This window comes from Oxyura jamaicensis, chromosome 18 (assembly GCF_011077185.1).
Source record: "Oxyura jamaicensis isolate SHBP4307 breed ruddy duck chromosome 18, BPBGC_Ojam_1.0, whole genome shotgun sequence".
NCBI lineage: Eukaryota > Metazoa > Chordata > Aves > Anseriformes > Anatidae > Oxyura > Oxyura jamaicensis.
This window is the reverse complement of record NC_048910.1, coordinates 6,293,888-6,313,331: the sequence shown is the minus strand read 5'-3', so window position 1 is coordinate 6,313,331 and position 19,444 is coordinate 6,293,888. Positions and strand designations below refer to the sequence as shown.

The 19,444-nt window shown below is 50.0% G+C and overlaps 2 protein-coding genes across 3 annotated transcripts in view; one reads left to right on the top strand and one right to left on the bottom strand.

The window, feature by feature from the left end:
- ACSF2 (acyl-CoA synthetase family member 2) overlaps positions 1-19,444 on the bottom strand; it is a 37,753-nt gene that overhangs the window by 11,439 nt on the left and 6,870 nt on the right. Inside the window, exons 3-10 of the mRNA XM_035342362.1 lie at positions 16,180-16,308; positions 15,630-15,683; positions 14,116-14,234; positions 13,288-13,450; positions 12,765-12,860; positions 11,583-11,731; positions 10,921-11,012; positions 9,720-9,796 (exon numbers count right to left, since the gene is read on the bottom strand). Of these exons, the coding sequence (XP_035198253.1) occupies positions 9,720-9,796; positions 10,921-11,012; positions 11,583-11,731; positions 12,765-12,860; positions 13,288-13,450; positions 14,116-14,234; positions 15,630-15,683; positions 16,180-16,308 (879 nt within the window). The remainder of the gene's footprint in view (positions 1-9,719; positions 9,797-10,920; positions 11,013-11,582; positions 11,732-12,764; positions 12,861-13,287; positions 13,451-14,115; positions 14,235-15,629; positions 15,684-16,179; positions 16,309-19,444) is intronic.
- On the top strand, positions 176-8,448 carry CHAD (chondroadherin). Of its 2 annotated transcripts, none has more exons than XM_035342364.1 (4): positions 176-1,145; positions 4,852-5,015; positions 5,224-5,369; positions 7,484-8,448. In XM_035342364.1, exons 1-3 carry the CDS (start codon positions 372-374, stop codon positions 5,363-5,365), a joined length of 1,080 nt encoding a protein of 359 aa, XP_035198255.1. In that variant the 5' UTR covers positions 176-371; the 3' UTR covers positions 5,366-5,369; positions 7,484-8,448. The 2 variants fall into 2 exon arrangements, with proteins under 2 accessions (XP_035198255.1, XP_035198254.1); XM_035342363.1 differs by having other exon boundaries at positions 7,481-8,448.

Here is a 19,444-nt window from a genome sequence, read left to right as displayed (position 1 = left end):
TCTGGGCCCCACTTGGCTCCGCAGGGATCGGAGAGGTTCCCCACAGAGCAGGTCTGCGTTTGTTCTTCCTGACCATTTGCCTCCCTGTTGCAAAAACCACCTCCGCACGGTTACTTCTGCAGCGGAGCCCGGCAGTGCCGAGGACATTCCTCCGCCTGGTGCCAAGGGGTTAAGCTCGCAGTGAGTTCCCAAAGCCACTTGCTTCCAACTGGCTGCTGCCTGCGGTTTGTGGGAAGGGATTTTGCTTTTTAATAACATTATAAATAGGGCTGTGTTCAGCATGCTGCAAACCCAGTTACTCTCTCTCTCCCACCCATCTCCCTCCTCCTCCTGCTGCTTCTCTTCCCGCCGCACCGATCCCAGATCTGACCATGAATCGGCCGCGCTTCTTCCTCGGTGTCCTCCTGGCGTGTCTCGCCTGCGTCGTGCAGGCATGTCCCCCGAGCTGCCACTGCCACGGCGGAGACCTGCAGCACGTCATCTGTGACAACGCTGGGTTGAAGAAGATCCCCAAGGTGCCCGAGCAAACCCGGCTGCTCAACCTGCAGAAGAATAATTTCCCCGTTCTGCCCACCAACGGTTTCCGGGACATGAAAAAGCTGGTGTCCCTTCACCTCCAGGGCTCGCGGATCAAGGAGATCTCGACGGGAGCCTTCAGGGGGCTCAAGAGCCTGGTCTACCTCTATCTCACCGACAACCAGATCAGTGTCATAAAGCCAGGAGCCTTTGATGACCTGTCTGAGCTCACCTACCTGTACCTGGACCAGAATAAGATCCCTGACTTATCCAAAGGGCTCCTCTCCCCTCTCGTCAACCTCTTTATCCTGCACCTAGGCAGCAATAAAATCCAGGAGCTGAAACCAGGGGTCTTCAGCGGTGCCAAAGACCTGCGCTGGCTCTTCCTCTCTGACAACTCCCTCACCAACCTCCTGCCTGGGGCCCTGGAGGACGTGGAAAACCTCGCTGTGCTCCACCTGGACAAGAACCAGCTGAGCAGCTATCCCGTGAATGCCATGAGTAAGCTCCGAGTGCTGGAGGAGCTGAAGCTTTCTCACAACCCCATCGAGGTCATTCCCGACAACGCCTTCCAGTCCTTTGGGCGGTACCTGCAGACTCTCAACCTGGACAACATGAAACTGAAAAAGGTGAGTCCTTTCTCTTTTCCTTTGCTGTGGATGGGAAACACAGGGCTCGATTCCCTTCTCCTTTCCGAAGCTCTCAGTTCCTTGTCCCTCCCCCAGTTTCCAGAGAGGGGGGATCCAGGCCTACAGACAGTGAGGCACAGCTGAAAAAAAAAACCCTTACCCAGCCCAAGCGAGGGATGAGAGATGTACTCCACCCTTTTGGTGGGTTGTTTTATGCAAATCCAAATTTTCTGGGGCTGATCACACTCCCTGGAAAGGCAACGCATTCCCTCCTGAGCTGGAGGTCACACCAGTCATTGGGAAAGTATTTGGGGTGCTCCAGGACAATCGGCAACCTTCAGCATCCCGGACTGGGGCATGGGATGAGAGCCAAGCATCTGCCTCGCACGCAAGGGCTGAAGGGCACTGCCACCTTGCAGAGCTGAGCCTCCTTCGTTCAGCGCGGTGCCCGCTGCTGGCTGCAAGGGGGAGATTCCTCAGGAGGGGCTATGAGCAGAAGCTTTTTCCTCCTGCCTTGCAGACAGGTAGACACGTGAACCTTCACCTCCCCCCCGCCTCCCAACCTTACACATTATAAAGAAAGGTTTGTTTATTGATGCTCTCTCAAAAGTAGTGCTCGCAGCACCTCACAAAGGGGCCCTGTTCCCACTAGGGAGGAGGAGGGACATTCAGGTATCCCAGCAAAACAACCCCCTTCTTTTTCCGTGAGGAAGCACGATCCATAGTCGGGAGCATCGCGCTCAGGGAACTGCTGGCGTTGGGACCTCTGAAATGCCAGGCAGATGTGCAAGACCGGAGGGGAGCACAGTGCAAGAAGGGCAGCACCCCATGGCAGTCCGATGGCCTAGGTGCACCCTGCGAGGCTGGAAAGGAAGGGGGCTTCAGCGGGCGAAGGAGGGCAGTTCTCCCTGGGGTGATGCTTTGCCAAGAAGCCCAAAGCCAAAGAGCAGCCAGGTAAGGCAGGACAGCACTTCACAGCACGGCAACACCCACTGCGTGAAGAGAGATGGGATGAAGTGGGGAATTTCTTGGCAACAAAGGGCAGCTCAAAGGGTCTCGGGGGGTGAGCAGATCACCTGCAAGTCAAAGAACAAGCTCACTGAAAGCTACCACACAGGGCATATACCACACAGGGCATACCAGAGCTTCACAGGGAACACAGAAAACTCAGGAAGTGGAGTTACAGCTTGCCCGGGTGGACAATGCCACTAAAACAGGTTGGTGCAACCCGTCAGTCCTTAAGCCCTCGCCCACTCTCAGCACTGACCTCTCCAGGAGGGGAGTAAGCAACCTCAACATCTAAACCCAACTGCTGACCTCCCTCGGGGGGCATTACACGTGCTGTCACGTCGCTTCTGTAGACTCGGTTTCCAGGCGGTCTCATCACGCACAAGTCAAAAGTCACAGCACAGATGCCCTACGAGCTGTAGGGGCACCAGGCTCCCGAGCTGTGTGGTGAAGAAATCTGAGTAGCTCACAGCACTGGGATGCTCCAGAGAATCAATCGCCTTCGATTCCATCAAAGAAGCAGCAGAAAAACTTGAAGTCTGTGAATCTAGTCTTGTGTAGCACCGGTCAATTAAGAGACCACCTATAATATTCATGTAAGATCACGGAACTGCATCGGTATCCATCAGCCCTTATTCAGTACGCCTTCAAGACTCCCAGCTAGACAAACATGATCTGCTCTTTGATGCTGTCTGCAGCTTCTGTTAAGTCAAGGCAAATACCTTTCTTTCTGAATCTTCTAACCCAAAGCACGATCCCAGATCATAACAGAGCTTGAGGGACTTAAGATACAATTATGCAGCAGCCAAAAAAGAGCTAGAAAAGATTCTGATACCCTAAATCGCAGAGGTTTGCACAGAAATTTATAAGGACTGGCCAGAAAGCAAGGTTTAACAATTCCAGCTAGCAAAAAAGACTTTTTTTTTTTCAGTGACCACCTGGGGACAGGGTTCTTTTGCAGCCAGGTGCCTCCTTTCCTCCCCAGTGACCTGCTAAGACACCAGTTTGGATCAGCACCAGGGATGGCCTCTGCAGCCATTTTTTTCCCTCCTTCAGGAAAACAAAGTTCCCGTGCCAGCTCTGAGCTTTCTCTCCAAAACTTCAGCAGACCTCATGTCCAAATGGCCCACGTGCAAACTTTGCAGTGCTAGCAGACGTCTAACCACAGGGGCCACAGGACCTAGGAAATCACTTTAAGTGCTGCTGACATCTGAACTGCAGCTCTTTTTCCTTCATAAAAATATCGTCCTTAGCTTTTCCTTGTATGGTTGCAAAGTTTTAGAGCTGATCAAGTGCAAAACTATTCCACGTGAAGCTGTCACAGCCTCCACGGCACTTGAGCAGAGCAGGGATAGCCCTCGGGCTGCTTTGCAGCTCTACAGCCACAGAATTCCCTGTCCCCAGTCACCCGGAGGCTGCATCGCATGGGCCAGGACCCACTGCCTAAACCAACAGGAACCAAGGTCACGCAGATCCCGCAGGCTTTACCCGCGCCCTCTCGTCATCGCAAGAGAAATCGGAGCAGTAATCCTCCACTTAGATAATGGGGAATTCACCAATTTCTTACAAACGCCCGCTCTGGCAGGAAGCACGGCAGCTGTTACCTGCAGATACTGCCTCTTCCCATGGGGCTGGGAAAGGAACGAGAGGCTGAGACGGTTCCCCACTGTCCAACCCCGAACACAGCTGGGCAGCCACACCCTGAGGGTCCCGTCTGAAGTGTGACTGAGAGTGCGAGCTAGCCAAATGGAAGCACAGGTCCTCGACTCCGAGGGTTTCTGGTAGACCTAGCGAACCTCCTCTCTACAGTTTTGAGAAAGCTTTTCCCTGTTTTGAGAAAGAGGGAGGAATGGTTCGTCGTGGCCAAGGTCGTGTGTCAACAACTCCATCTCTAATTCATCACCTACCAGAAAGTCTGTGCTGATGGGTTTGGTTTCACGGAGAAATTTTCCAACCTGAGTAACTATTGGCTGCGACAAAACAAAAACAGAAACAGAAATGAGGCCTGAAGGAAAAGAGGAGAGGGCTGCAAAATGGGGCCACAGCCACGCAAAGCTTCAGCAGGGGAAGCCCTCCCTTAAAGGCTACCCGTTAATCAAGAAAAGGCAGGTCTTGCAGCATCCCTTGCAAAAAAAAAAAAACTACTAGAAATGAGAAAAAAATGGAGGAGGTTGAGGTGCTGGAAACCTGCCTCTATTTCTGCACAGCTCTGATGCCAAGTGTAACTTTCCACTCGGAGCCCTTGGGCACTGCCAAAGTCTACAGGCCCCTCAGACGCCACAAACACTCCCTCCTTCAGCCGTTCCAGGACAGGGCAGGCACCAGGCACTGGGAGGGTTTCCAGCCTTGGAAAGGAATATACCCAGAAAATACCTTCTTTTAGAATGGAGAAGGATAGCTCAAAAATTAGAGAGGACCGGCAGACTCTGCTTTACTTAGGGGTGTAGCTGCAAAGACCATCCTGCATGGATTTGGGATGTAGCCCTCTTCAGGTAGGAGACTGTCCAGGAACCCCCCAGCACGACACCCCTCCTGTAGGTCTGTAGAGCTTCCAGCGAGCCAGGACTCTCCCCTCACCTCATACACTTACTCTCTCCACACTTATGCCACTGAAAATCTTGAATGGAAGCACTCGAGAACCTGGGAAAACATCTCCCCTCCCCTAACTCAGCACTGCTCAGCGTAAACCTGTGTTTAGTTTGCAGACAACGCGTTTGCTGGTGTGACCGTTCTGAAGACCGCTCACCTTGAGAACAACCGGCTCACCCAGCTGCCCCGCAACTTCCCCTTCGACAAGCTGGAGACCCTGACGCTCTCCAGGAACGCCTGGCACTGCACCTGCCAGCTGGCACATCTGCGCAAGTACGGCACTGCTCGCCTCCTCCCTCCCCTACCTCCCTGGGGTCTCCCCAGGGTCCCCCAGGCTGTGCCGGGCAGGAGGGGATTGCCGAAGGCTGCCGCCAGCCCAGCAGCTCTCCCCGGCCTGCCACGTGTGTGCGCGGTGTGAGCAGTGCCTTCGCTGTGCCGTGCCTCTTGTAAGCTCCTTGTGTTCTTCCTCCTCGTGTCCCAGGTGGCTGAAGGGCAACCGCACCCGCACGGAGGACACGTGCTCCACGCCCGCGCAGTACCGGGGGCAGTCCATCAGAGACACCCCTGCCCTGCGCGCCTGCAAGCTGCCCACCAAGAGGTCCAGGAAGGGAAGCCGCCATTAAGCACGTAAGAGGGCTCGCAGAACCCTTCCTATCCACAGGTTGTAGTCACGTCTCACACGGGCACACGGCTAACCCCAGTGCCACCTGGGCCATCTGGGACTTTGGCCTCAGAGGGCACTAACGCTCAGATTTGCCTCAAAACTCACCTGCTGACACTTCTCTCAGAGCTGCTCCATCTCCTGGGAGGTGCTGGACTCCACACGCTCCCAGAGCAGAGAACGTGCCTGGAGCAACAGGGAGGGAGTCAAGCCCAGAAAGCAAACACCGAGCTAAGGACAGGCCTGGGGCAGCAAGTGAGGGTGAAACATGTAATTAGGTGTCAAATGAAGGGTGGATTTAGCCCACTTCCAACCCTGAGACGGGATAATACACACTTTAGCTTCCTAACTGAGAGGAGATGCTCAGCCTTTTGCCCCAGTGAAGGTCCTCCCAGGTCTGGTTCAAAAGCCAGGGCAAGACAAGGCTGGGAAATCTGGCCCCAGGCTGCCCAGCCCACGTCTTCCATCCGAAAACAAATATCTTCCAGGAGGAGCAGCTCCCAGTCCAGCACCTGCCTTTTAACAACTACAGCTCCCGTCCAAGACGCTCAGGTATACATAAACAAAGGCTGGTGCCTTCAAATGAAGGTCCCAGAACAGGCAGGACCGAGACGGTAAATACCCGTTGAGTAAGGTGTTCTGGGCCAGAGGGTGATTCAGGAGACGGGGCTGACTTCCCTTTGAGCAGCGAGCTGCTGACATCTACCAATCCAAACACAAACTGTGAAAAGGTGTCACGCAAACACCTTTAACAACTGGAAACTGCTAAGCGTTCAGTTCAGAGCACAGAGCCGCAAGAAAGCCACAACTGTCATCGCTCCACCCCAAGCATTTTTCTTTTCCCCATCCCGGGACTCAATTTGGAGCTTGGATGGACTCCAAAGGACTTTGGATGAGCCTGCAAATGTGTAAGCTTTTGGGAAAGGAAGGGACCTTTGCTTATTTGTTACGTAAAGTACAGTGACCCTGCTCTGCACTGTAGGAACAAGAGCTGTCGCTGTGCCCTCTCATATAGGAAAGGACCAGACGGGAGCCCAAGGCCCAGGTATGGCCGCTTGGTCCCCAGGTCACCAGGGAGGTGCGTAACAGAATGGAGAAGGTAAATTTATGACCAAAATGTCGGGGATGGTGCCAGCGGCTCTGAGCCGTCCTGAAGTGATTATTTATCTTGTAGTGCCAGAGGCTTTATGGATTAGACATGGAAATACCAGACGTTCCATATAGGGCGGGTAAAGTTCCGCACTAAAGATGGAAAAACTTCAGTTTCCTAAACCACAACACTTAAATGTGTTTTATTCACAGACCTGGCCCTTCTTAACCTTCTCTGCCTGTCTGAACTCAATTTCAGTTCACTCCTCTATGAGGAGAGTAAGGAAACCATAACAATACTGGCTTTCCTACAGCACCTTTTACCCAACAAGTTCAGGACTACTAGTGAAATAAAAACCTACGTAGTGCACTCTTGCAGAAGACAAAGCTCGGTGCCCTCAGGTGTGAGCGCCAAAACGCGAGCACACAAACCCCGTTCAGTGCAGTGACACAATTCTCAGGAATATGAAGCAACTCTGACCTCGTTGCGCACCCCGAGAGCCAGGCAGCTTTCTCAGCTCTCAGGTGTGTTCTGCATACACAGGTACGCATTTTGGAGATGAACTTGGGTCGCTGCACAGGAACCACGTTTCAGATGGAAGGCTGTTTGGCAGTTTCTAAAACTCTGTCTGCTCTGGAGTTTCAGAACTGGGCCACCAAAACAATCCACTCCTCTTGAACTCCCTTATTAATCTTATTCACTGCTCTCAGGTTTCTTCCTTTACAAAGGAAGTGCTCACTGGCTATGAACACTTTGGGTCAGATACTCAAGAGCCAGAGAGCAAGTTGGCAGAAGAGGTCGGAGGCAGGACTAACACATCTCCTCTATGGCAGGAACTTGTTACGGCTTCTTGACTCTTCATTCTTCACTATCAGTTACGGGCTTTACTCACTCACTGAGCATAAAATACAAACAAAAGCTCTGAGTTTATTTATGTGCTTAGAAATGCCCTTAAACATGTGGACTTCTCCTTTTTTTTTCCCCTAGCAGGCCCTGGTATGGCCTGTCCTGGTGACCGGTCACTCCAACCATCAGAAAACTACTGACTTCCGAGTCCTTCCTTAAGCTTCTCCTACCTGTCAGGAAACATATCTGATATATCCCAACACCTCCAGCCTCCTCCGAATCCCCGCTTCTCTGCTGATCGCAGGATGGAATCCACCTTCTCAAGCTTTTCCGACATCTATGTATTTTAAAAGAGGCCTTTTTAAAACCTAAACTATGCATGAGCATACTAAGACAAGCTAAGCTAGATCCTGCCGGTAAAACACAGTCATCTTTCCCAGAGGCAAGGTAACCACACCCCTGATCAATCAGTTTGTTTTGATCGACCCTACAAGCAAGTAGGAAGGCAGAAGCATTCTCCCCCAGCTGCTTGATCAGGAAAATTGGTCTCAAGCCACGTGAAAAGACTCCTCTGCCTACCCCCGGAGGGGATCCCTGCAGGCCAGGGCTGAGGATGATAGGTGAAGCGATGCCCACCGCCCGGTGGCTCTAAGACAGAGCTGCCCTTTTGCTACAAAAGGCAGCGGTTTCCCTAAGTCAGCGAGGAATCTTGAAGTGAAGCAGTACTGGGAAAGCCTGAAACTGAAGCAAGCTGAGACTGGATTCCCTCCCACTCTGTGGGGTCTCCCAAGGTACACGCATGTCCAAGAGGAGAAGGTGTGCGCCGTGCTTCAGCACCCCTCCTCCTCTCTCTGCCCGTACTCCAGAGGATCTAGCAGGACACCAGGATGACTGTGGTTTATTGTCATGGCTATTACAATACCACAGTTGCAACTTAACTGTGTTTTTTAATCCTAAAGAGTTATATAAATATATGTATATTTATTCCTCTGTAACTGAGTGTAAATGACCTTTAAGAGGATGAAATCTCCTCCGTTTCCTACATAGAAATCAAATTGTATATTTTCTTATGTACATCTTCTGTATAAAGCTCTTGCTGCAAAGATGAATTCGACACGTCTCCCGGTGTCTGTCTGAGGGCTCAGAAGTAACACGAGACTGGCGGTACAAATATAGACTTAATCCTCTTTATCCTACGGGCACAGTGACTGTTTGGGAGAGGAAGGCTTTATTATTTTTCTTTCTACAAAGCAGGAACGTGTGACACCTAACAAGTCCTGGGCAGTTGTAGTAATGTCTGAAAATATTTTGGGAGGCTGAACTCTGGCCTACTATAAAAATAGGTGGCTGTCATCTGACAGAGTCCAGGGGATGGCACCAGCTGGTGTTTTCAGCTCAGCATTAAGGGTTTCACATCCAGGAAAAAACTCTGGCTGCCTCTGAGGCAGCTCCAGGACGGATGCCCTGGCCTCTCCCAGTCCACCCCAGCGCATACAGTCATGCCTACAAGGCTGCTGGTGCTGGCGAGGGCTGGGTTTGCCAACAATAACAGCCTAATCTGACTCCGAGCCCCACGTGTTCAGCCACCACAACAGAATCCTTCCTCAGCGTTTGCAAGTAGTGTGGCACTGAGACAGAATCTCTTCCCTTTAAAGTAAAACAGAAAAACCCTTTTTTGGCCCAGCCATTCGCTCCCAGGCTGCAGCATCACCCAGCACCTGAGAAACCTATCACGCCGAGTGCCAGCGCCCTTTTGCTGATGGCCGGTCCCCTCCCCGTGCAGGACATGCTGGTGCTTGTGTACAGGGCTGAGGACGCGCGGACATGCAGTGGCACAGCAGCACGTGATCCAACACGCGCTGCAGTTCTGGCAGCGCAATGCCTGGTGCTGCGTGTGTGGATCGTTCCATTCCCACGTTCAGCCTCCCAAACGCGTGGCATGCATGAGGCTTTATAGCTGCATCCAGCCCCAGGTGGGGAAAGAAACCTGCCAGCTCTGCAGCAAAATGGACACATGCAGCCCCCCCAGCAATACAAACCAGAAATGCCTCTCCCCAAATCATCCTTGCAGCATGTACGAGGAAACACAAGGGTTTATAAACTTTGAAATACACCCAGTGAAGCTCAGCTTATGACACTAAATGAAGCATCTCTTCTTACAAGGCTTCCTCCCTAGACGCCCCAGCAGCTAACAGGCAGAATTCCCCTCCTCCCTTCCAGTCCCTCTCCATCTTCACTCCTCAGCCCAGCCTCGTGCCCCCGTTCCCATCACACCTGACCCCAGCAGCTCTGGCACAGCTGCTGTCCTGAGGTGCACAAACTCAGAGTCTCACCACCACAACCAACCCTTACAGCTCTAGCCACAGCAACCATGACTCACCACAGTCTCTGGCATGTGCATCTTCGTTAAAATCATCTTCATGATCTCAGGGGGAACGGGGGAACCTGCAATAACTCCTAGAAGAAAGAGGAAAAGATGACTGTCTTGGAAACCATCTGTTTATTCACAGGAGCAGTCTCTCAGAAGGTTCTGCACTCCTAGATTTAAAAGCTGGCAAGACCTTTGGGATACACTGGTTCCTGTCAAAATACTTTCTATTTTTGCGGATCCAGGTCCTAGTTATTCTAGACGCAGAAGCTGCAGCAAGGCCAGTTTGCCTGAATGAATTAAGGGTTGGCAGAGTTCACTTATTAGGAAAATAAACTCTATAGCACATACCTAGTCCAAGCTGCAGTTCCAGAAAAGGAAAGTTTCAGAGCAGAAAGAGGCATAAATTTTAGCAGGACAAACACTCCCATAGATCATCACCACAAAAACAAAACCCTTCCCCCCTGACTTAAGCAGACCAGCCCCTTTGGGAGAGGGCAGATCACATTTTCACCTGTTCTACTCTGTCCTGGGATGACAGAGCGAAAGAGCAGGGCAATATATAGGCTTTGCTGGAGAACGAGATGAGACAAGGATCATTTGTCACATAACAGAGATGAGCAGATAATCTGCTCTAGGTGTTTCTTTATGCTCCAGCACCATCTCCTCCCTGTGCTGCCATTGCCTCAGGCAGACAGGCGGTATCCCTGTTTCAGCTGTTGTGCTCAGCTATTTCTGAGGCTGTCCGAGATAAGAGAAAAAGCTCAAGCACACGTTACAACACGTGCTCCAGTATTTATATGAATGACTTTAAAAACAGGCAGGAAACTTGAGGTCAGAGAAAAATCACAGAATAGCTGTTTTAGATACTGCACCAGCCTAAAGCACACACAGCGTCTGCTGCCACACAGCGGTAGCTGGTGATAGAGAGTCGAGCAGTATCAGGCTTCCCTGCTTAGCACGACAGCAGAGAAAACAGAAAGGTCTTTCCCTAGATTGCTTTCAGATGAAAGAAGAGTCCTAAAAATACAGAGATCTTGAAGGAAACCCCAAGGAAAGGAAATGTAGCATCAAATTAACAGACTCACACAACATAATTTGTCCTCCAGAAGAGTGATCTGTTCACAAAGCTTAACATAGCCTCCCAGCACGGAACCAATAATATCCAATTTCTCAGTGTTTTTCCATTTTCTGTTTGTGTTGTCAAACTTACCTCCCCGGAGAGTCGACAGGTCGTAGGAGTCAAAGTCTGGCTGGGAGAGCATGTTTATAAACATGGTTGGCGTGCCATGTACAAAGGAGCATCTTCAAGGAGGGGAGAGAAAAGGCAAAGCTGCAGTGTTGGAACCTGGTGCGGTAACAGCTCCAAACCCTCCTCCCATCCCACTCAGGGCCTCAGAGGCAGCAGCGCAGAGGCAGGCACAACATAAGCGCCTCATCAGTGTGTAAATACATCCATCAGTGTCCATGTACATTTATGCATATAAAAATAAACAAATATATACACAACCACAACTACAGCTCCTTTGTTCTACAAGCTGCACATGAAGCACAACTTGGAAACGCGACCACCTCAGCAACAGAGCTAGATTTGGAGAAAAAGGGCAAGTGGCTGGGGGTAGAAACACACCAGCCCTAACAAAGCAAGGAAACAGTTTACTTTCTCTTATTCCTGGGAGAAAAGCAGCGTGACAAACTCCCAAATACAACCGCAGAAGTGCCCTCCTGCAGAGCCTTTGCAGGTATGTGCACCTGCAAACACGCCTCTCCTGTTGTGGGAAGGAAGCGTGAGCAATGGCCTGGCAGGTGAGACAGGGGAAGAAAGCACTGCCACGGGGCACGGAATTGCTCTGTAGCAAGCACACAAACGCTCACTTCTCTTGAGACACCGCCTCCAGTGCCGCCTTCCCCTCGAAACTCGGAGATGAGAAGATGCAGGAGGTACCATGCAGAGCCGTCACCATGCAGCCTCCCACTGACGCCAGGCAATGATAGAGGGGTGCAGGGAGGCAAACACGATAGTCCTGGGATCAAGCCAAACAAAGACAGCAGTGAGGAGACGAGTTCTTCCAGTCCGTGACTAGCCCTTCTCACTGCTACAGCTCAGAGACCTCAACAGAGGAATTTCCTCCATTCACCTAAAACTTGCTGGAAATCTGACATTCGTCTGGATGAAAATGCTACTCCTATGCTTCTTGCCTTTAATTAAAATCAGTTTAGGAAATTTTTCACATCAAAATTTCATTCTGGAATTCTGCAATGTCTCTTCGTTGCTGGACTTCTGGGTCTGGTATTGCTTACATGTTATTTTATGATACGCCAAAAGGGAACAGTGGTAGTGCTACGAAATATCATGAAGGACTTGGCACATGTTTTTAATTGTATTGTGTCTTAAAAAACACCAAAAGCTCTCGATACCGACTGAAACAACCCATCTTTTTTTTTTTTTTTTCAATTAAAGCTGTTGCGTGAGAAATAACTACTTCAGAACTTCAAAAGAAAATATTGGCCTTTAATGATTTTTGAGAGGAGCTAAAAATAGAAAACTTCAACAAGGTCATATCCTGAAAAGAGTACCACGGCCGCATACGTGACATGAATGAAGCCATGTAAAATACATTAAAACCTCATTCAATAGAATTCAAAGCTGGCATCTAGGGCCTTGTAGTTGTTTGAAATGGGTATTCATCAAAATGAGAAGCGATTCACCTCACTGTTTTTCCCCCACAATAATGTCTTTTTTTTTCTCCAAAAAACTTCACATGAAACTAAAATGCAACTTCAGTGCAACTCCACTGAAAATAGAAGCGTTATGTAGGAAGAACACAGAAGGGTCCTTCCATCTGCTGGATGTAAGCAAGGTGACCTGAAAAGCATGAACTGTTTGTTAGAACAAACTCAGCCTTCTGAGAGTTTACGCTTCCCAGACTTGCCCAGCGCCTCGTTAGTGACTCAGTATCCCTCAGCACCAGTTGCAGCAAAGCATCCTGCCCTTCTGCTGAGCAAGCACCGACTCTCTGCACACACAGACCACCCTGCGTTCCCAACGAGACCCACCTGCTCTGTGATCCCCAGCCTCAGGCCAATCAGATTGCCATTATTCACAATGTTCCTATGAGAGAGGGTGGCTCCTTTGGGGCTTCCCGTTGTCCCCTGAAAGACGGAGAACATTCTGCAATGAAGTCACCTTTTTAGAGGACGAGGTACGTGCATTCTTTGGGGCAATGTCCCAGGCAAAGATTCTGGGGTGATCTGACACTTCGTTCTCTACTCTGACCAGAGAGACTTTTTTTCTTTACCAGCATCTCAGTCCCAAACCAGGCCAAAGAAAAGTGACCCAGCTACAGCTGGACAAATTCACACAGCACCTCTTGACAAAGGGCTGAGCAGGAAGAATAGAAGTAGAATGGGAACAATTCTAGAACGCTCTTTCCCTCCTACAGCAGAAAGCTGGAAAATGACAGAACCAGGGCTTGGTCTAAGAGTGCAGAACAAACACGATGCTCAGCACCTCCCAGTTTTCTCTGTCTCCCCACTAAGGAACCCAAGCACAAGTCATGGAGCAGCCAGAAGCACTTACTGAAGTGAACTGAATGTTGATGGGCTCGTTGCAGGACAGAGTCTGCTGTAAGGCTCTTAACTGCTTCACGTGGCTGCTGTCCGCAGCCTGCATCACATCGTTAATGTGGAAGGTGCCAGGCAGCTTGGAGTCCACCACAATGACGACGGATAAGTCAGGCAGCCTGGCAGGAAGACACACACCATCAACAATACCAGAGAGAGAAGAAAACTGTCTGGATAGTCATATGCCAGTCGGGGCAAACTCCCAGGACAGCCTAACCTGTTCTCTTCAGATGAGACCAAATTATCAGACCACGAGAAAGAGAAGTATATCAGAGCAGTTCACAAAGGGCACATGTATTTGAGGAGTCTTAAGCCCGTTTCTAAATCTGAAATCTAGTTTAGAGGGGAGGAATCGTGTGCAGGATGTTCAAGTGAGCCACCAAGAGCCACTTTAATTGCTGTCAATGACAGCCAAAGCCCGAACAAGGAAAGAATAGCGATGTCAAGATGTTATCAGCCGCCTCTCTGGGATCCTTCTCAACTTGCACTGCAGTAAGCAGAGGGACCTGGATTTATCAGGACCTCTAGGAATTGCTTTAGCACTGCCTGAGGCAGTTCCTACAGGGGAGTGCTGGAGGCTTCCTGAGTGTGTTGTTTCCATCCTGCTCCAGCACAGGTCCAGAAAGATGTTGCAAGCTTCCCGCGTCAGTACCTAAAATGCTAAAAAGAGAGCTCTCTGCACAGCTCCTTCCTCCTCTAGAGCCTGTGATGTGTAAATGAGAGAACATGAGGCAGGACACAGCTGTGAGGTCATTGAAAAAATAACCAGATGTTCCTAACTCACCTTTTACTCTTTATTCCCCCTGGACTGGAATTTTCTAGCTCAGGACATGACTGCTTTAGAATATCATAGTATTTCTGTGATTTAAATTGGGTAGGAAACACCAGTGCCTTACAGCCAACCTGCGAAGGGAGACAGACACTCATAAGAAGTCATACTGGGTTGATTTCAGGACATGGTAAAGAGCAGTCACCACTGATGCAAGAATGTGCACGGCCCTGTGCACATTTATACGTATTTTTCAGCAGATGTGATTTGCTGAATTTGATCCAGATCTGCAAACTGTTTTCATCTTCCAAAAATCCACTCTTGTCAAATAAACTATTTACGTAAATTATTTACTTGGCTGTTTTTGTTGTTTTCCCAGGGTCCATGAAATAAAGCAACCAAGGCTAGGCCAGTAAGTTATTCTTAAGTACCCTCTGGGGTGTGTCAGAAAGGAAGACAAACACTTGCTCAATTTATGGAACAGTCTGCCTGCAACCCAGGGGACTGGGTCTTTTCTGGGATGTTTGGGGGCTTTGTAACTTTTCACTATTAGTCACTTCAAACTACTATTCCGATGTAACTGGCTGTGCAAAAAAGATGCTGTGTGGAGAGAGAGCAAGGCAGATGCTGTATGAGAAAGGGGCCTTTAGTCAGGCACCTCCTACTTTGTGTCAGCTAAAAGGCAGCAGACCCTTTTTCAAAGGACCTGTCATTATGAAAGCCGTCATCAGTTCACTTTCACAAAGTCCTGGAAATACAACAGCAGCAATCGGAGGGAGAATGGTTATTATTTGGTATTTGTTACTCCATACACTGCAGGGTGGGAACCTGACGTAGCAAGAAAGGGACTGCACAAGCTGACACGATCCAACAGGCAAAGCTGAAAAATCCTCAGGGTTTTCCTTGTGCAAAGAAACAAATACGATCAAATAATTAGCAGCGGTGAAGAAAAACTGAGATTCCAGTACCAGCGGTACACAGGAAAGCTAGGAAAACTAGAAAACCTGCAAGGGTGAGATGGGAGTAACTCCCAACGAAGCTGAGGCACATTCTGCTCTCACCACTTCAACACTTCAGGTTTACACTAGAGGAGAAAATCAGAGCAGTATCTGACACAAATAGCTAGAAAGGAAAACAAAAGCTAAGTCCTACTGGAAAACAAAGCAAATACTGCCAATTCAGGAGAGACGTACAGAATGGAAGTCATAAGCAGAGCCAGGAAAGGTACACTTAAGAAGAATGCAGAAGTCCTTTATCAAAGGGATCAAGTGGCAGCCAGAGAACAGCAACCTATGTGACCACTAAGCAGCAGTGTCATCCCCATGGTCACTGTGGTGGCGTTCCCTTCGCACGGTCACCACCAGCCCTGTTCTCTGCCCAGCTCTCCCTACCTCTTCCTGATGTACTGAAGTGCTTACCTAGAAGTTCACCTCCCTGTACTGTGCCCCTACTATCCCCTTGAACAGACTGCTGCTTTTATGAATTCTTGTAACAGATCAAGTAGCAATGACAGCGAGTGCCCCACAAACCTTCCTGATGACAAACTCCAGCTCAAGGGCCTGATAGGCGGGATTCACAGATACCTGAAGAGGGAGAAACAAGAAGATTAATCAGATGTCCTTGCCTTGAAAACCCTCTTCCCTAACACATACTCCAATAGGAAAGTTCTCCCAGGGACAAGTCACAGTCAAAGCCTCTCCTGTCTGAGATGCAGAATTAAGAGCTCACTACCACGAGGATTTCCCGTTTATTAGAAAAGTTGCTGGATCCTGTGTTTGCATGAAAGGCAAATGAAGCAAAAAAAAGAAATACAGGGAGAACATTTATGTGAGGTCAGATAGCCACAACAGACTAGGAGCAGAAACGGGCCTCCCTTCTCCCAGGCAGACATTCAATGTGCTAAACTAAAGATGTTCAAAACTCAAGGACAATTCAAATTCCTTAATGGACAACCAGCAAAATATCAGCTTTTGCTTGTACAGCTCTCACCAGAGGCAGTATTGGCCACTGGAGCTGAGCTGACCGCTTTCTCAACACACCACTAAAAACCCAGACAGTCAGACTCAGTAAAAGACTTACCAGGATGATTCCTGCCTGGGCAGTTGCAAACTGCATGAGAACCCACTCGTATTTGTTGGGACCCCACATTCCTAGCCGGTCTCCTTTCTTCAGGCCAAGAGCCAGAAGTCCAGCTGCTGCTTGGTCCACCTGTAAAATACAAGACAAGTGCCTGAGGATCTCAAACAGCACACATCAGGGGATATTCATTTCCAGGCACTACTTTTTGGGGAAGAACCATCATCTTTGCAACTGAAATCAGACAGAACGTGCCTCTGCTGCGCAGTCTGTCAGCTTACTGCTACAGCAAGATGGTATTCTGATTGTAAAAGTACATCGTGTGGATGCTCTCCTACCTGAGTCATGCCACTGAAAAACAAAACTGCCAGCAGGTGGATCAGGGTGCTAGAATTGAAATGGCTTGGCTGGATCTGGACTGGCAACCTAAGTGTGAGTTATTTACAGCTTGGTGGGCCCACGGCACCTCAGGCCATCAGGGAAGAGACACAACATGCAGATGGGCTTGTGATCGAGGGGTGATCCTGACCATGGACACCACTGCACACATTATCCACAGATGTAAAACGTGCTGCAGTCAAGCAAGCCAAGAGGTTAAAGCCTCTCTGGTATGGCAGACAGCACTGTCTTCTGACAGCATGCCAACCCAGAGGGGTTTGTTTCTGTGCTGCCAGCTGCTCTGCGTCCATTGCCATAAGCACTCCCCCAGGGCACTTGCCATCATCTGTGAGTCCGTGTCACGGAATCACAGATTATCCTGAGACAGAAGGGACCCACGAGGATCACTGAGTCCAACTCCTGGCTCCACACGAGACCATCCCAAAAGCGAACCATATGTCTGAGAGCATTGCCCAATGCTTTCTGAACTCCGGCAGGCTCGGTGCCGTGACCACTGCCCTGGGGAGCCCGTTCCAGGACAGACACAGAGCACTGGCCACTTACTTGTTCAGCAGTATCCAAAGCCAGCTGGGCAGCCTCCACTTCTGCAAATGTGGTGCTGCCCACTACATACTCTCTCTTGAGCAGAGCAACACTGACTCCTAATGGTTGAGATACTGGTCCATAGGGGTGGGTGAAAAGACATATTCTCTCTCTCTCCAAGCCACTGAACCAGGTTCTCCATAGCCAAAATGCAGGCCCGCAGGGAGACTTCCTTTGTACTGCCGGTGTTGGCCAGCCAGCACAGCCGCTGTTGGTTCCTCTCCATCTTTCCAGGTCATTACTGCCAGTGAGCTGGTGCGCTACAATGGTGAGCTCCACACAATGTTCTGCCACGTGGATCACACGCACTTGAGTTCATCTGGACCTCCTGTCATTGTCCAGGTCGCCATAAATCACCTCCAGCACGGCTAGTTCCCTCGGGTGCTGGATGCCCCTCTCCATGGTGTCCACATGCCTGGGTGACACAGCACACCTTCCCTGAGGGGATGCCTTTCCTTCACGCCTGACAGGAGTCACCTCCAGAGCCTGAGGGCTTTGCCCCTTTTCCAATTGCCTTGTCAATGCCTCCTTCCCTAGAGAGGGACCCCAGCTGCCTGGCTTCTCTGCCCTTTAACTCCAGGCCACTGGCCCCGTTATCCCAGCATCGCAGCAGCCAGGTGACAAGGTGCTCGCCTGGACGACAGCTGAAATCTTTTTACAGATCCCGCAGCTCACCCTAGGGTAAGTTTCTTTCCTTACCAAACCAGATGACTTCCGCTTCCACTGTTTCTTCTTGAATTGAGGGACAACAGATTTCGGCACGAGTTGGCTCTCTGCTTCTGCCGCAGCACGTGTTGCAGGGGCTGGATCAGATCTAGAGGCATTCTCTTCCCCTTGAGGGCGCTCGATGGTGCTGACCCACATTTGATAGGTGCAGACCAGACCCCGGCACAGTGAGGGAAGCCGTAAATCTCTGGCATTGCAGGGTCAGGGCATACCTTTGGTAAAGATTTTTTTGTTTTCAGATTGTTCACGGAAGTCCAAAACCACTGGAGGTGACAATGACAGCTGCGCTAAATACCTGCCCATGTCTTCCCACACACCTTGTCACCCATAACTGTCCTGCCTCAGGGCAGGATATTCCTAAGGGTATTCTTAAACCACAGTCAGGAGACACAACAATAGGCTCAGGCTGGTTTGAACAGCCCAGGGATGTGCAAAATTCTCCAGAGTTATTATTGTGGAGGGGGAAGGGAAGGGGAGAGTGTATCCCTCGCCTCCCCCACTGACTGGCTCTCCGAGGAGAAAAGGGAAAATGCTTAATTGTTAATAGTTTCCAAGAAATGGTTCCCAAAGTAAGAAGATGACAGAAATGCTGAGTGCAAATACCAGATTAGGCTCACTACTGGTTCTTTTATCGTCTCGTAAGCCACTGCTACACAGTACAGCAAAGTGATAAAACCAAAAGCCACCTTAAAGCAACGACAAACAGCGAAACAGGAAGCGCGTCCAGCAAGGAAGGGGTTACATAACCCAACTCTGGCAGCAAACTTGGAGAGCAAATAAATCAACCTTGTGGCCAGCAACCATTAAACAAATATAATTACAGAAAATTATGAACAAATTTGTTCTCTCTAACACACGCTGGTCAGACCTGCCATCATCCCAACCCTTCGCGCCCCACGCTAGGTGCCAAAGGACTGCTGCGCTTTAACCCAGCAGCTCAGCACCACGCAGCCGTTTGCTCACTCCTCTCCCAGTGGGATGGGGGAGAGAATCAAAAAGGGGAGGAAGGGCAGGAAGTCGTGGGTGGAGGGGCAGTTTAATAAAAGGGTAGTTTAATTTTAAAAAAAAGAAAAAAATAAGAGGAAAAAAAAGATAAAAAAATACAAGCGATGCACACTGAGTTTGCTCAGCACCCGCTGACCAACACCCAGCCCGTCCCCGAGCAACAGCAGCCCCTCCAATTTCAGGGTTGAGCCCTGAGGCCTTGCAGTGGGGAATATCCTTCTGAGCAGCCCGGCTCAGCTGGCCCGCCTGTGTCCCCTCCTGGCTCCTGGGGCACCCCTGTGCTCCTCGCTGGCAGGGCAGCACGAGGAGCCCCAAGCCCTTGGCTCCACATGAGCACTGCTCAGCTACAGCCGAACCGTCGGGGTGTTAGCAACATGATTCTCAGCCTAAATCCCAAACACGGCACCACACCAGTACTGGGAACAAAAGGAGCTCTATCCCAGCTGAAAACAGGGCTACTGTTCATCTCATTTATCTGAATGGATTTAAACAAAATGCTAGTCAATCTAAAAAGCATTTCCTCCTACCCAAGATCTTATCATCCATTTAGTGGAAA